Raw genomic sequence first — 16373 nt, forward strand, 5'->3', positions numbered from 1 at the left:
AAGTATATACGCTTACAGGGCGCCTAGCGCCACCGTAGGGAGGGGCCGAGGATGTACCCCACCGGGTAACACGAAGCCCCGATACACAAACGAACACAGTGGGCGCCTGTCGCCTAGCTTTTATGCCTCTCCGCTCGTTTCGCCGTCCTTGATACGCTTCGTTCTCTCTTTCCTCCCCCTCCTCCTATTCTTCGTCCCCCCTCGTCGTACTCTCTGCCGGCTACTTTATTCATTCTCAAACTCGCTCTTACCCTCGCTCCGTCTTCCCGTCTCTTTTCCCGCGGAGCACTCCGCCTCCTACTCCCGCGTTCTTCGCCTTCTCCTCTTTCCCTTTCGCGTATTCCGATCCCCCCCTCCTCTCCCGTCTCTAGCTCACCACCGGTCATCCCTCTTTTTCTTTCACGAATTCTAGGCTCTTCTCGGTTCTTCTCTTTCGCGTACCCTACAGCGTACAGCCCCCCCCCCTTTCACTCCACCCTTTTCACTCTTCCCCGTCGACCATCGTCTCGCCAGCTTCGGCCAAAGGAACGAACTCGAAAGCACGCACTCTTCGGTGGTCTCGCTCGCCCGAACGTTGTCCCTTGCTCTTTCTCTTTCTCTTTCTTTTTCTTGCGACGTCCCTCTTGGCCGTTCTCGCGGCACGGTCTCATTTCTCTCCCTCTGTCTTTCGGTTTCTCTCCGTTGGCGCTACTCGACCAACTCGTGGCTCCGCCGATAGGCGGGAGTGGCTGTCTCGCATTCCGCTGCCTCCTTCGCGCAGTCCCGATTGCGTCTCGACCATACCGAAAATGCTACACGGTTTCCGGATCAACGGAAACCGATGTGGCTCTCAGCTTCCACCGACGAGGCACACAGGATCCAGAGAACGAAAGACCTTCGATTCGCCGATTTTAACGAAACTTTGCACACTGTCCCGTGTACCTAAACCGCTTCCAAGATTTTAAGGTTATGAAAATTCGAAACTTGTAACTCTCGAATGTTTGTGTTTCTGAAATTGTGGTTTGCAGAGTCGAGAGCGTACAGGAAATTACAAAAAGAATACATCGAACGGCAAATAAATCGAGGAACGATATTTTTTGTTTACTCTCGAGGAAGAAATCGAGGACCGAGGTGGGTTATAAAGCAGCATGTGTCCATCGACCGATAATGTCATCGCTAAATTTGTAAACGTGTATAACGATCGTGAGAAGCACCGTTGGGACTAGCTTCAAGGTGAACGAACACCTGAATTATTAGCCTGTTACCTTTTTCTTTCCCTCGCGGGCGATGTAACGCACACCGTAAGACGCTTCTTTCCTTCGTCTTGTGAAAACATATTACGTATCGTTGTGTTAACATACTTATACGCGTAGTTATGTCATTGATACGCTGCCAAGCATCTTCGTCGAACATGCAAGCTATACAAAGGTACACAAACGCACAATGGTGCCTTGATAAATACAACCTCGATACGTGCGCGCGGACCTCGTTCTTCGCAAATTCATGGGAATTATAAGCAACCGAACGTTTTCATTTTCTCGATCGATCGTTGATACGCGATATTTATTATTTTATATTTCGATTCCATCATGTAGCAGCAAAATAGACTTAATCTTTGCAAACATTTATAAAGTTTTACATATGTTAATAGATTTGTTCTTCCCGTTTAATTGAAATAACCTTGACTATAGCCCGTACATAAGGTCGTTTGAAGGTTATGTTGTCACACGTCATTGTACGCGTCTTAATCTTGACTATTACGCCACGATGATAGTAATATCTAGTCTTATTTAATAAAAAACGTAAGCGTCCTTGATATCTCTGACAATACAAGAAAAAATTAAAATGGCGTCCCCTTGAACGCCTTCTTTTTTTATCAAATTAATAGGAAACGTGATATTTCGGATAGCAGTTTTTATTGACACGCCCTGTAGAATAAACATACTCGTTTATGCTATCGGCTTAAATTCATTCAAGCAAATTTCAAGCAATATAAGATTAGGCTGATAAATTTGTTAACGCTCCGGGCCGACAGGCGCCGTTCTTCGCCCGAATTTTCTTCCCTTCCTGAGCAGACGTGCTCCGACAAACACCGAGTGGCATCGAACACTTAGTAAATACGTACATAAACGTGTTTACTCGCGGCCAACGGGTGGTAATGGTTGCCAAGTTTACGTGTCAATTCAGTCCTTATCGGCGGATAAATATTTGTACGTTGATCGTCCATGATCCCCCGTCTCCGTCGAGTTTTGTAATACGGCGAACGTCTCGCGACGAAATCTCCACGAAACGAGGAAACAAACAGGAACCTTTCGACAAAACGAACGTACAAAATAACTTTTTTAATTATTTACGTAATAGCTCTGTTACTCAACAATATCTCCGTTCCCTTCGACGAATCGTTTGGTTCGAAGGAACGCGTATTTTCGATAGCTATTTTAATCAGAACCACGGTAGTATTTTATCGCTAACGATGTTACGGTTAATGACAAGTCGAGTATAGAAAGTAAACAACTTTTTTTTGTTCGAAAGACGAAGAATCGGTGTCGAGTTCATTCTATTGGGTTGTTCGGAAAGTAGTTTCGTTTTCTTGTCACCAGAGACGTTAATTGTATTTTTAACCAGCCAACTTTATTCCAAACTGTATTTTCATTATACAGGATGTTCGACCATCCTTGGGAAAAATTCTAATGAGAGATGCTGGTGGCCAAAATAAGACGAAAATCAAGAATACCAATTTGTTGATTAAAGCTTCATTGTTGACAAAATTATTAATAAAATTTGTCCATCTACGCAAATTTTTTTCTCGAAAGTGGATAGGATTTCGGGGGTATGTCTATTGATAAAAAATAATTGTAATTGACCCCTGTAACTAGATATAATTTTTTTAGTATGATTTGAAATTTTTTAATTTCGTCTAAAAATTTCATACCTTCTCGAATTTTTTTCTCGAAAATGTGCAGGATTCCGAGAGTATGTTTATTGACCAAAAATGCTTATAATTCACCCCTGCATCCGAATATAATTTTTTCGGAATGATTTGGAATTTTATTTTTCGCCGAAAAATTTAGGTACCCGCTGTCGATTTTTCTTAAAAATTCGTCTTTCATTTTTAGTAATTTTGTTAGATGCCCTATAGAAAAGTTGTCTTATACTTTTTTTATAGGTACCCATTGGCTCTACTTCAGAAAAAAATTTCATTGGAATATATTCACTACTGTAGGAGTTATGGCTGTTTGAAAATTGGACCATTTTTATGGGGTTTTTCTTACTTTACGGGTTTAAGGAACAGCTTTTGGAATAGTTTTGGTATATCTACATATTCTTCGCCAAAATACACGTTGATTGCATTTTGAAATATTAAAATTCTCCAATCCGTTCAAGAGTTATGATGTTTTGAACATTTGCATGAAGTTTTGGGGTAACATTTTTGGCCATTAATTATATTTTCGGTAATGAATTTTTTTCTCGGTACTGTGTAAGATTTCGGGGGTATGTCTATCCACCAAAAATGATTGTAATTGACCCCTGCAACTGAAAATAATTTTTCCAGAACGATTTGAAATTTTTCTTTTTCGTCGTAAATTGTCCACTCAGTATGAAACTTTAAACGTAAATAAATTTTTAAGGAAGCCTCAATCAACAAATTGGTATTCTTGATTTTCGTCTTATTTTGGCCTCTAGACTCTCCCATTAAAATTTTTCCCAAAGTTGGCCGAACCATGCAAAATAAAGTCTTGAAATAGACGTGAAAATAATAGATTTCTTTTTCCCCGACCTAATATTATAAGAAATTTGTTCCTTTTCACGAAGGAGAAAAACGAAATAACTTTTCGAACAACCCAATAGAAAGGATTAACTGTACGTCTGCGTCGCTGTTGTGACGCGTATCGGGGACCAGGGATATTTCCACGAAACGGATCCTAAAAATACTTGACGGATGTCGGATCTTGCGGGAACGTTTCTCCTTTTGCCGCTGTTACTGCCTCCTAGGCGCTGTGTTCGGTTCAGCAGCAGGAAATGTTCTACCCGCAGGAACGAGACGGTGGAATTTCAGAAGAATGCGACCGCCCTCTCGTTCGACTTGTCCTCTGACGTCACCCTCTCTTTTAGTCAATGAATCTCGCCTTCCATGCCTCTGTCCTTAAAACGATTATATAGTCCTCCGACGATCCTTGAGACGGGGATCGGCCAGACCGATTCGAAATGCTGCCGCGACCCGACCGCCCGACCGATCCTCGTTCCTTTCGTTTTTCATCGAGAGGCAAAAACCAGTCGCGTGATCTGGCTCATTCCGCCGATATGGAATTATGCAGCATTACACCCGTACGCTACGTAATGTTGTAACGATCTTCGTAGCCGAAAGCACGCGCATTATAACATTTACAAGTACAATGACTACTTAAACTCGTACAGGTTCGTACTCGTAGCGGTTCAGCCGATATTTTTGTCAATAAAACATGAAAATTGTACTAAATTATTGAAACTCGTACAGAGGTATGGAGGGTGTTCGACCATCCCTGGGAAAAATTTTAATGGTAGATTCTGGGGACCAAAATAAGACGAAAATCAAGAATACGAATTTGTTGATGGAGGCTTCGTTAAAGAGTTATTAACGTTTAAAGTTCCACCTGTGAGCAGCGAGAACCACTATCGTGCGCGCGCAGCTGTTCACAGATTGCCATTCTACAGGCGCAACATTAAATGTTAATAACTTTTAAACGAAGCGTCAATCAACAAATTTGTATTCTTGATTTTTGTCTTATTTTGGCCCCTAGAATCTCCTATTAAAATTTTTCCCATGGTTGACCGAACACCTCGTATAATGTAAAGTTTCTTTATTTGATACGTAACAACAATACAATAAAACTTTTAGTAGTAGTCAGTAAATTAAATGAAATTTGAGGTTGCGTATGAAACATAGCTGTCAATAAGAATCGTACACTGTTGGTAACATTGGAAATCCGGTGAATCCCCAATTGTTTTTTATGTAAGCTTAGCAACGATTGAATCCAGCTGATTTAGCAACCTCAAATTTTATCTAATTTCCTGAGTAATACTAAAGGTATTTTTTATATTGTTGTTACGTATTAAATAACGAAACATTACACTATATGCCCCTATATGAGTTTCAATAATTAAGTACAATTTTAATTTTTTATTCACAAAAATATCGGCTGAACCACTAGGTGTACGATTTTAAGTGAGAGTCACCGTAAATCTGTTGATGTCTCTGCCAGGATACCATTAAAGTAGTGATCTAGAATTTTTAACCGAAAATTAAGGGTTCTTTGTAGCTTAAATATTCCTCCATGACGGACGTCCGAGGTTCGAGGAAACATTTTTGTTGTTGGAGACCGGCCAAGATACTTGCGGGCCGTTTATATTGATAATATAAAACGAAGGTCGAAATGTTCGCGGCTTGAAAACGAAAACGTACTATTTTCAATTTTAAATTGCTTTCATTTTTTAACGTAGGCTCCTCGAACATTGATACGTTTCATCCAGCGATGTACCAAAGCTTGTACGCCATCTTGGAATATTCGTTTCCAGTCGAATTTAATATGGAAACAATTTAAAATGCCTGATCTAACGTTATATTTCTACGTATACATATTAAAATTTTAATTTAGGGGATACACAGTGGTTATAAATAGTGGATAGATCTATAGATCTTTTCTAATTAAGGTAATAATAGTATAGGGTTAGCTTTGTGAAGCGTTACCAGCTGTTTCCTCGAGAACTGTCAAGTGGGGATTTCTACAAAATGTTTTGTTGTTTTAAAGAGAAATGTTATAGCATCTTAAAGATGTGTTTAGAGAAACCTTCTGTGTGGCATATGTTGGTACTGCCTGGGATCGTTCTGGGAGGGGGAGTAGCTATTTCCCAACTTTTAAAAATGGAACGATGTATAAAATTGTGCTTCAAAATAAATATGTAGTCTTTCCAAGCGAGGTAGGTAAAAAAAAAAAATATTTTTTTAAATTCTTCATCGTCAAACAACTTGCGATTTAGATATAAATTGATGGAGAATTCCAAAGACTTCTCAAATCATTTAACATATTTTGTTTGTAAAAAGATAAAGTCAAAGACGATCGGTGCTTTTCTATAATAGAAAGTTGCAGCGTAATTTTGCTGATCCATTCCGAAAGTCGTGCAAAAGAGCTTAAATTTTGGTGCTCCGAAGGTTTTAATTATTTGCACGATAAACGTTTAATCTCGACTTGGGGCCAAAGTGTCGCAAGTGTTTAGCTGATTATTTTTAAATTAATTAAAATACCATGTCGTAAATGCGAAATTATCCATCTCCGTTTGATTTATCTTGCTGTTTGCGTTTTTTTTTTTTTTTTTCGTAATATCGGGAAGTATAATCGCGTTCGAACGAAGATCAATACGCGTAAAAACTGTAACGATATCTTAGCATACGCGACGTCACTTATGCTTGTTTCTTACACGAGATGTAGCAAATTTTAACGCACACAGTCGTTCGAAAGCTAAAATATTATTAATATATATTAATTGGACGTTGCTTCAGTTTAATCCGAGATGGAAATTGTAATTGTCGCCTGTAGATTTTCTTGGCGATCTTTCTTCGCGAATTTCTTCAAAGAGCTGAAAATTTATTGATATAGACTGATTGCTCAATAACAGAAGACTGCTATCGCTCGCGTACGAAACAGTATCAGAGTCAAAATAACCGGGTAATTGATTGCCAGACGAGAGATATTCAGCAAAATGATAAAACTCGATACTTCCAGCTAGTGTTTTCTCCTAGCGAGTCGAAATAAGAGCCTTCCATCAAACGTTCGGGTTCGAACAAAGATGGATGACATCGTCGGAGAGGTCCACGACGCGCGCGAATGTATTACGCGGAACAAACGATCGAATTACGAGTTACAGATGCATTGGTCACGACCGAGATGGTAGATAGCATTCTTACAAGCGAATTAGTTGGTCATTTTGAATGTTAAACGAGGACTTTCCTACCACGTCGAGGATAAACGATCTGCCTCCGGCGAATCATTATTTTAGACGACTCTGTCACCTCCTTTGTGGTCCGTTCTGGCCGGTCCGAGACGGTCGAATTTCCACGAGAACTATGATTCACCGGGCCACGAATTTACATACTGCGTGCCCCTCTTCCTATCTCCGCGATACACACTGAAAATCGCTAATCGTCGTATTCTCGATCGTCGTATTCTTGCAAATTACACGCGCCATTAATCATGCCGAGTACCTGGTAGTGCCGCGCGTCGCATACCGCGTCACGGTAAATTGTTAAATGGTTTTTCGCAATGAACGACGTTTTTTTAATGGTAGTCTTCGTACGAGCAACGCCGCGCATTACCATTACTCGCTCAGCAATGTAAGGTGCTCCCCACCGCCGTGGATCGCCTCTGGCCAATGGCGCACCCAGAAATTCAACAGGGTTAGGCCTGCGACTAAAAATTAACACAGGAAAAAAAGAAGACGAGAGATGTTCCTTGGTCACGGTCGATTGATCTCTCGTTTACGTATTTATTAACAAAATTATATTTTTCTCCGTGTTATATTCTAGTTTTAAGGTTTACAGCGTATACAGGGTTATATTTACAGCATATATCGGCCAACCGTGGGAAAAATTTTAATGGGAGATTCTAGAGGCTAAAATAAGACGAAAATCAAGAATAGTAATTTGTTGATCGAGGCTTCGTTAAAAAGTTATTTACGTTTAAAGTTCCACCTGTGAGCGGCGAGAACCACTATCATGCGCGCGCAGGTGTTCGCAGATTGCCATTCTACAGGCGGAACTTTAACCGTTAATAACTTGTTAACGAAGCCTCGGTTAACAAATTTGTATTCTTGATTTTCGTCTTAATTTGGTCTCTTGAATCTCCCATTAAAATTTTTATCAGGCTTGTATATTATTTTATTCTTCACCACTGATTTATTTCAATGATTCGTGCAGAGGATCACGAAAGAAAATATGCTCGTATCAAGGGGTTGTTAATGTCGTTCTACCTTTTATCGTAAACGTAATATTATACAAAGTTATTGTTTATTTTCTTTAAACGGACCTTATCGTAGAGAGACTTTCGCGATGGACTGTATGTGTCCCCCATTGGGTACGAAAGGGTTAAAAATCGGCGGAAAGAAAGCGAAAGGAGGAATGAGTGAGGAGCGTGTCTCTCGCTGAGGGAAGCTTCTAAAGGGGTTGCCGTTTATTTTCAGATCGTGCGCCCAGCGAAGGGGATCAACGTCGGTGCAAAAACAGCACACCCCTGCCACTTCCCGGCTCCCTTACCACCAACGGAGAAGGTAACTATGTCCTCAAGGTTATACATACCCCCCTTCTCGCGTCTATCCGCGGCGAGAGCGTCTTCAGACTTACTGCGCGCGAAAGAAAACGCGACCTACCATCGGAAAAGGAAGCCAACGACACCCGTTCCCCGGCTTCGTTTCCAGCTCGTTGATCTTAACCCTTTGAGCCACGGGTATCCCTTGTCCAGCCCGCGCCGTCGCGAGAATGTTATTTCACGAAAACGATCATCGTTATTATTGATACCTCGGGGGATTCTTGTCCGAGAATAGATTCGACGTTCCGCGCGCGCCGGGATATTAGTTTCGCGAAACACGAAACGTTTCGATCCGTTGGAGTCTTTGATCGTCGATCGACCCACGGCCGCCAAATAGGTGGACTTTAAATAAGTTGAAAGTTATTAACGGTCGGTTGGCGGAACCGGGTCACTTCTGACCCACGCGTCCATTAACACATTCAGATCAAAATTTTAATTTCAGACCAAATACCCTAAAATTTGTTCTAGTACTTAAAACCACAAATCCTATCCAAATTTATTTCCCACATCTCAACTCGACAATTAATTTTTCTAGTTCCATAGTGGATAATCCTGTCACCCATATGTGACACGACAGTCAAAGTGTTGATAAACAGATTTCTATTTTTATAATATTACAATGCATATATAAATTTACGATTTGCCCGAAAAATTCAAATATTTCATTGTGAAAAGTATTCCATATACAACTACACTTTTTTATTGTAATTTTATTGCGAAACATTCTTGTCGAGTCGTATATAAACATTTATGGCCCCAACAATAATATTTGCCTTGGATGATGTAAATCGACCATCGAGGAAACATTTTAAGCAGAGAACGAACGAATCTCGTAATAGCTGGCCGATGAATAATTTCGTACACCGCGCAAACGCCGTTCATTAGGCTTAACGGTTGTTCGGTGGGTAGATCGATCCTCAGGCTACGCCATTGGTCGGTGGCTACGCCTATATCCACGTGGTTAACCTTGAACGATGCTACGAACGATTTCTTCTCTTCGTCTTTCGCCGCGTTTTTCACTTCCGTGTCCAAGAGAACAGAGACCATCGGAAAGATTCCCGGCTGAACTGGTTTGCAGGTCCGGCTGGACTTTCCGTGGGATCTTTAAAGAATTGCTGACCTGGACCGGGCAAACATTTATCGCGGATAGTCTCAAATGGAATATTTCGAACGATGATTTTCGGGACGATCGTACAACAAAAGTTTGCGAGTGATAAAATCACACGAGACTTTTTCACCTGAAAATCAAATTCTGCGATTCAGGGCGAATCGACGAAGCGTCAGCGGTGTGACGATTTCTTATCGCGTACTTCGGAATTCGTAGCACGGCGCTCGGTGGTAAACGACGATTACGCGCAACGAAAGAGAGCAAGGTCAAAGATCGACGTTCTTGGTGAAGATTTAATGGTCGCGGTGGCTGCATAATTCCGAGCAATATCGCCGGCTTTAAATATAAGCCGCGTCTCGTAAAGAATGACGCGCGACAAGGTGGATGCGACGTTAAATACGAGGCATGAATATGGACGAAAGCGGCTCGCTCGAAGGCGAAGAAATTTCCTCGGCGCGCACGTTCCAGCGGGCTGACGCGCGCGCAGGTTTTCACGCATGACGCACCCCGCGATTCGCACAGTCGTCGTTTTTTGACCTACTCGCTCTCTCCGTCTCCCATTCCCCCCGCTTGTTGCTTCGCGGAACGACCGAAACGCTTTTGGTACCGACTAGAACGAGAAAAGCAGTTCCGTCCGCCCTCGGGATCGTCCCACCAACTTATTTTTACCGTAGAAGCTTCTGTCGATCGGTGAAAATTCATTCTAGAAACCGTGAGTATAACGCTTCTTTTTTCAGAAAATTCTTAAAGTTCTTTCGATCCGCCTCGACAACGTGCGCGAAAAGTTTGCATAGGCGTGGATTGTAAATTAGCGAGTTTGTCGGAGACGCGCGCGTTGGCATCGCAAAACAATGCTGTTTGCGAGGCGCGCGAAAAAGTAAAACGCTAACGCGTATCCGCGAATTGCTCAATATTCGAGACGCTCGGTGAGATAATTTTTAACGCCTCTTTTGATTGCCGTTATCTGACGATGTTGCATACTTTGCTTCTATCTACGGCGGAGGAGACATGTTCGAATTGCTTCGTCGCCACTGCGTCACGCAAAAGTGTGACCTAGTGTTGGGAATTGAAAAAAATGGCCCTGCAAAGAACGCGCGAGTCCTATTTTAATTTATAATTAATTATTCAACTATTCAAGTGGCGATATAATTTATATAAACAAATTTCTTATTCAGGAAAATTCTGAGTCATATTATTAATGATCCAATCTAGTATCTTGAATTCCATTGTCGTAGAAACAACCCCATTACCTCGGGGCTATTACCCTGTTTCGAAATTTCTTCACACTTGGAGACCATTACATTTGATATCTGTCTTTGCCAATATAAGCAATGTCTCACCAATGAAACATTTTCTTTTTTTTATTTTAGTAATCAAAATGCAGGCAAAAGAATTTTTATTTAAAGAGGAACTATTATAAGACTAGAAGCAAATTTTAAAATATTAGGTGTTGATCGACTATTTTGATAAGAGACGGATCGAATTGAATAGTTTTAAAAATTAAAATTGTTGCTTACGTGCTTCAGAAATGATAATCGGGAATGAGTAACGAGGGAAATATTTCGTTTCTTGTTACGATAACAAGTACTTTTTTCGCATTTGAAGAATCATTGTTTGAATTCTCAGCTTCGTCTCGAATTTATTTATCAAATATACACAACGGTATATTACTTGCTACTTATGTACAAACAACAATAATTAACTCGGTAATTCATCGTCAACAGCATAAATTAAAAATGTAATCCAACATTTCAGCAAATTATCATATAACGTTTGTAACTTAAGTACTCCAATATGTGTCATTACTTACTTGTAGTAAGCAGACAATGGTCGTAATTGAACCAAGGTGAAAAAATACAAGTTGCTAATTTTAACCTTGAACACATTACATCGGAATTAAGTAGAACGTAAAAAGTAACTAAATAAAATTTGATTTAGTTTGGGTAAAAATAGTAGGAGTTACAGAGAAATCACAAACACACAGATCTTAAATTTTACATTAGCATTAAATGCTCAAAATTTAGACTAAACATACTTTTCCTTTGAGATACAAACGTGCAGTTCGATATATTCGATTCCATTTAAATACAAAGGCAACATTACGGCGAAACAATTTTCTCGACAATATTTTAACGCAACTTGACATTTTTAGCGCACAAGGTAATATCGTCGCGCGTAATTTATAACATAAACTAACACATAACCGAGCCAATTAACACGCAGAGTCATGAAGTCATAAAAAAATGTTTTATGTGACGAAGGGGACAGTTTTAATTTTACAATTGTATACCTTACGATTTCATTTTACGCAATGTCAACAACTGGGAGATACAATTTTCTGCGCCGGTTTTACGAGCAAAACGAAAACATTCGGTGCATCAAAATCGTGCAACGACGCGACAGCCGAGATAACTATTATAACAATATTCCTCGGCGCCCGATAATCGTTGCACTAAATAAATTTCACGTATTTAACCGAGGCTATGCCATTATTTCCCTTCTGTAAGAGATTACAACGCTATTGCGTAAGAAAATGCTCCCGAACTCGTCGAATCAACATACGCAAACCAAACAACGATCGCCTATCTCTCCGAGCAGTCGCTTCGAGCCCTTGGCAGTCGCTCAAACAACATTCCATAAACAAAAGACCACAAGTCTAGCATACCGATGGAAGTCATCTACGCAAAGAGACATCGTCATCTTAAATCAAATTAGCTCTATCGAAATTCGAACAGTGTCAAAAAAATAACCGAAAACATTTCTGTGCAAGGCACTTTGCTTCCTGGTAACCAGAGATGGGCAGAACATTCGTCTAACCCTTCCTCCCACCTCTCAGTTACCAGCATTAATGTTTCAATTACTTATTAATATTATTTATTAAAGAATACTTGTCGAAAATCCTTGGTAAAGCGTTGTAATAAATTGCTTCCTAGGAGTGGTTAAAAATAGCAGAATAAACGATAAGGAAAGATTCTAAAACATTTCGAAGACGATCGTGTCGCTGGCATCAGCCAGGCGTCCTCCGACGCAAAACCACCACGGTCGTCGCGCGACGCGGCAGCACCGCGACCACGCGAAACAAAGGGCATTAATAATAAATAACGACGTCAAATCTCTGTCAGAGACGGACGAAAAGAAGCCTAGCGTGTCCTGTTCGGGACGAACAGGTCGCGAGTTGCCGTAGGTAAGAGGCAGGACGGAGAGGGAAAGCCGACTCCCGGGATGCAGGTTTCAGAATGGCACAATAGGTCGGCTAAGGTGGGTGGCATTCGGCGCGACTGTTTGAGGGAACAGGGGGACCCTGGCGCCAGACAGCTGCCGCGTGTCTCGACCTCGCTCGCTCGCTCGCTCGCCTCTCGTTTCGTCTCGTCTCGTCTCGTCTCCTCCCCGTCCCTTGTCCCGTCCCCTCTCGCCCCCTCTCGCCCCGCTGTCGTTCCACTCTCCGCTTCGCTTCTCCTTTCGTCCCGCGCGGTCCGACTGGCCCGTTCTCCGCGCGCCACTCGCACACGCGCATGCTCCTCTGTGTGCGCGCGCAACACACACGCGCGCGTCCACGCGTTCCCGACTCTCCCGACTCGACTCCGCTATTCTATTGATTTATTTTGGCGCTAGGCGTCTCTGTCGCGCTCACGCGAGCTCTCGACCGGCGACGACGATCGATCGAAACGTGGCCGTCTCCGGCCGAGAATCGCGCGGGTCAGCTCCGCGAGAAAAGGGTCGATTCATGGGGCTCTTGGCTCTCGGCCGTTCGTGTCGTCGCGAAAGAAACGACGCAAGGGGAGATTGCCGGTTCGATGGGATGGCCGTCGATCGAGAGGCGATCGTGCCCGGGGGGGTTGAGGTTACTATCATCGATGGATCGGTGGCTGGCCCCTAGAAATTGGCAAGAATGCGTGCAGTGCTGGGGTTAAGATTTCCGGCGCCTGGGTTCGAACGCTTATTAGTATCGAATCGATTTATACCCGAGAACATTTAAAACAGTCTTTTACACTTGCAATACGTACAATTTCTGTGATTATTTTTAGTTAAGTTGTTTACTAAAGTCACGGTGTATAATTTTAACTCGTTTCATATACATTCCGGCGGCGTTCGAGGAGACGTCGAACGTAAGTGTCTCATTGTCAGTGAGGACGATGGTTGGGGCTAGCCGGTGATTCCAGTAAGAGGGATCTTTTGATAAAGTGGAAAACACTGATCGAGGACCCTCGTCGAGACGAAAGCCGATCAGAGGCGTCCTCTTTGTGATTCTGAGCGGCGTGACGGCGTTACCTTGGAAATCGTGATTAAAGTCGATCGACTTGCCGATCACGTTCGAGAATCTCGCTTGTCTTCGTCCCTTTTGGCGATATCGAATAACGTACACGGTGTCTACGAAAATAGCTTCATTTATTTCCCAACGATCGTGGGAGACGAGAACCTTCTTGAGAAATTGTCTTCCCCGGATCATATAAGAAAAGAGTACACAAAACGATCTTTGACATTTTAGTTGTTACGATAAGAGAACTTGTAAATTTTTTAATTAATTCCATTGAATTATTGAATGCTTCTATTTGTTACCGTATAGTTTGAAATAATATCGAGGATACCCCTAGTTTTATAGATTATTCTATGCCTGTTCTACAGTCAATTAGCACACGACGTTCCCACATTTTATCGTATAAACAAGAATGTATTTCCGCGGTACCTTCATCGGTCGTGTTGCGCAACTCGGAAGTCATGAATCAGTCTAAACCAGAACCTCGTTAAACGATAGCGACGGACAGGCAAGACGATCGACGATAAATCGTCGGACTAGTCACCGTCTTCGCGCGATCGTTTCCTAAAGATTCGCGACATCCCGTACGTCAACCAGGCATATTTACAACATTGTTTACCGCGACTGACTACTCGGGACTTGTAAATAATCCGAATGCGATCGTTTCGTTCTTGACAACCGTCATTTGCATAGTCAAACACGCTACTCTTCATCCCCTAATACAGGGACTGGCATTCCACCGTTTTCAATTGAATATTTCCAACTTTGGTTCAATGATCAGCCTCCCCCAAAATTCCAAAATGACAAATTTCATTACAGTATATTAGAGAAAAAAATCAGTGCAACAAAGGATCAAGGTGCAAGACTATGTTAGTCGATGCGTTAGAAATACTATATAGAGACTGGTATTCCACCATTTTCAACTTTGGATTAACGATCAGTGTCCCTAAAGATTCCCAAAACGACAAGTTTCATTACAGCACATTAAAGAGAAAAATTAATGCAACAAATGATTAAAGGGGGTAAGACCTTCTCAGTTGATGCGTTAGAAATCCTTTTTTCAATCAGAATTTTTTAACAAAGGCAATGTCAGTATAGAAAGCTATCTCGTCCATATTAAATGGACTTTTTATTTATTAAAAATCGATGATTCGATGTCACGTTGGAAAGAACGTGCAATGGGAATATCGTTTATTTCTCGACACTTGGTGTTTCGCGTACGCGTGCACGGTGAAAGAGAAAGAGAGAGTGAAGAGGCCGTATGAAGGGGCAATGGAAATGCTGCGTTCTGCCAGGGCGATAAATCTTAGCGGCGATATCTGATGCGAGTCGCGGCATAATATTTCGTACGAATTCTACGGAAGTGTATCGCGGCGGTCTGGGTTAGGGGGGATATATCGTAACGTGTTGCGCAGCGTGAAACCGCTGAATAGAGACAGATATCCCCCCGGCATTGTGAAGCAACAGGTTGCTCGTGTCTGCTCTTTTCTTCCGCGCGAGATCCCCGATCTAGGACACCCTCCTCATCATTCGCTGGGAAAATCGTCGCTCGAGCGATCGTTCCCCTCGTTTTCACGAGTTCACCTCCGTCCCCCTTTTTCCACTCGGGCACCCGTTGCGCGTAACCACCCTTCTTTTTCCCACCTCCCACAACGGCCACTCTTACGCTCTCCCTTTCGTTCCGCCTCACCCAATTCGCGTCTCCCCCTCTTCCATCTGTTTTACTCTGGAATTTGATAACGAATTTCATCGCTTACGAATATGCACCCGAAACACTGATACGCTCTTAACTATAAATATAATATTCTATGAAAGTAAAATTTCGATCTTAGACCATTGCAAGCTACACAACTTACAATTTCTTTCAGTACTTATTTTCGTAACCTTGTTTGTTAAACTTTTATATCAGGTTTTTACTATTTTAGACGACAAGCAAAAGACTTTGTCACTGTTACAACGGCTCACGCTTTACTTCGAGAGCATTCCTCACGACGCGATACATATTTATATGCATACATACAAACATACATGGTAGATATATTTGGACAATAGATGTAACGTGTTTGTTTATTTCGTACGTAGATCGCGTACTGCTTTATCGATTTCAGTTATTCTTAACATTGTTAAAATTCACAAATTCCATTCAAATTTGTTTCCCTCGAGGATTAATTTTTCTAGTATCGCGATGGTAAATCCTGTCACCCATATGTGGGTGGACGTGGCGGTGAAAGTGTTAAATAAGGAGTCCAATCTTGTTAGCGACTCGTACCTCGTCGTTTCTCGTAGAACGTATTTTTTATTCGTTAACTTCTGCGTACTTTTACATAATGTAAGTTTCTTTGGAAACCTGAACATGCCCGAAGGGGTAATATAAATCGACCTTTAGGCGAGGTTTATGACAAAGTTGAAACTCGTTCTTGTGAATTGTAATTTCGTTATTACGGCCATTTGGCCCTCCCATAATCCTCGGAATTTTCAACGTTCTCGAACGTCCCTCGGACGACGTAATTACCCCCACGAGTCGCGTCTCCCCTTCCAAAGGCGCGCTGGAAGGGAGGATTCGATTCTAGAGATTTCATTACACGAGTCCTCATCAGTCTTCATCCACCATTCATCCGCTGCCGGTCACACTTCATCAGTCAGACGTCGTTTAGCATTCAATCTTTGAACAACCCGACTTAACCCTTCGAAGCAC

General features: G+C 42.0%; 1 protein-coding gene across 1 annotated transcript in view; it reads left to right on the forward strand.

Annotated features, from left to right (window-relative positions):
- The window catches only part of LOC122397339 (mothers against decapentaplegic homolog 6), an 89481-nt gene that overhangs the window by 30464 nt on the left and 42644 nt on the right, over positions 1 to 16373 (forward strand). Inside the window, exon 3 of the mRNA XM_043396465.1 lies at positions 8191 to 8277. Within this exon, the coding sequence (XP_043252400.1) occupies positions 8191 to 8277 (87 nt within the window). The remainder of the gene's footprint in view (positions 1 to 8190; positions 8278 to 16373) is intronic.

The sequence above is a fragment of the Colletes gigas genome, unplaced genomic scaffold (genome assembly GCF_013123115.1).
Source record: "Colletes gigas isolate AHSC1104 unplaced genomic scaffold, ASM1312311v1 Colletes_gigas_Sc00001, whole genome shotgun sequence".
Lineage (NCBI taxonomy): Eukaryota > Metazoa > Arthropoda > Insecta > Hymenoptera > Colletidae > Colletes > Colletes gigas.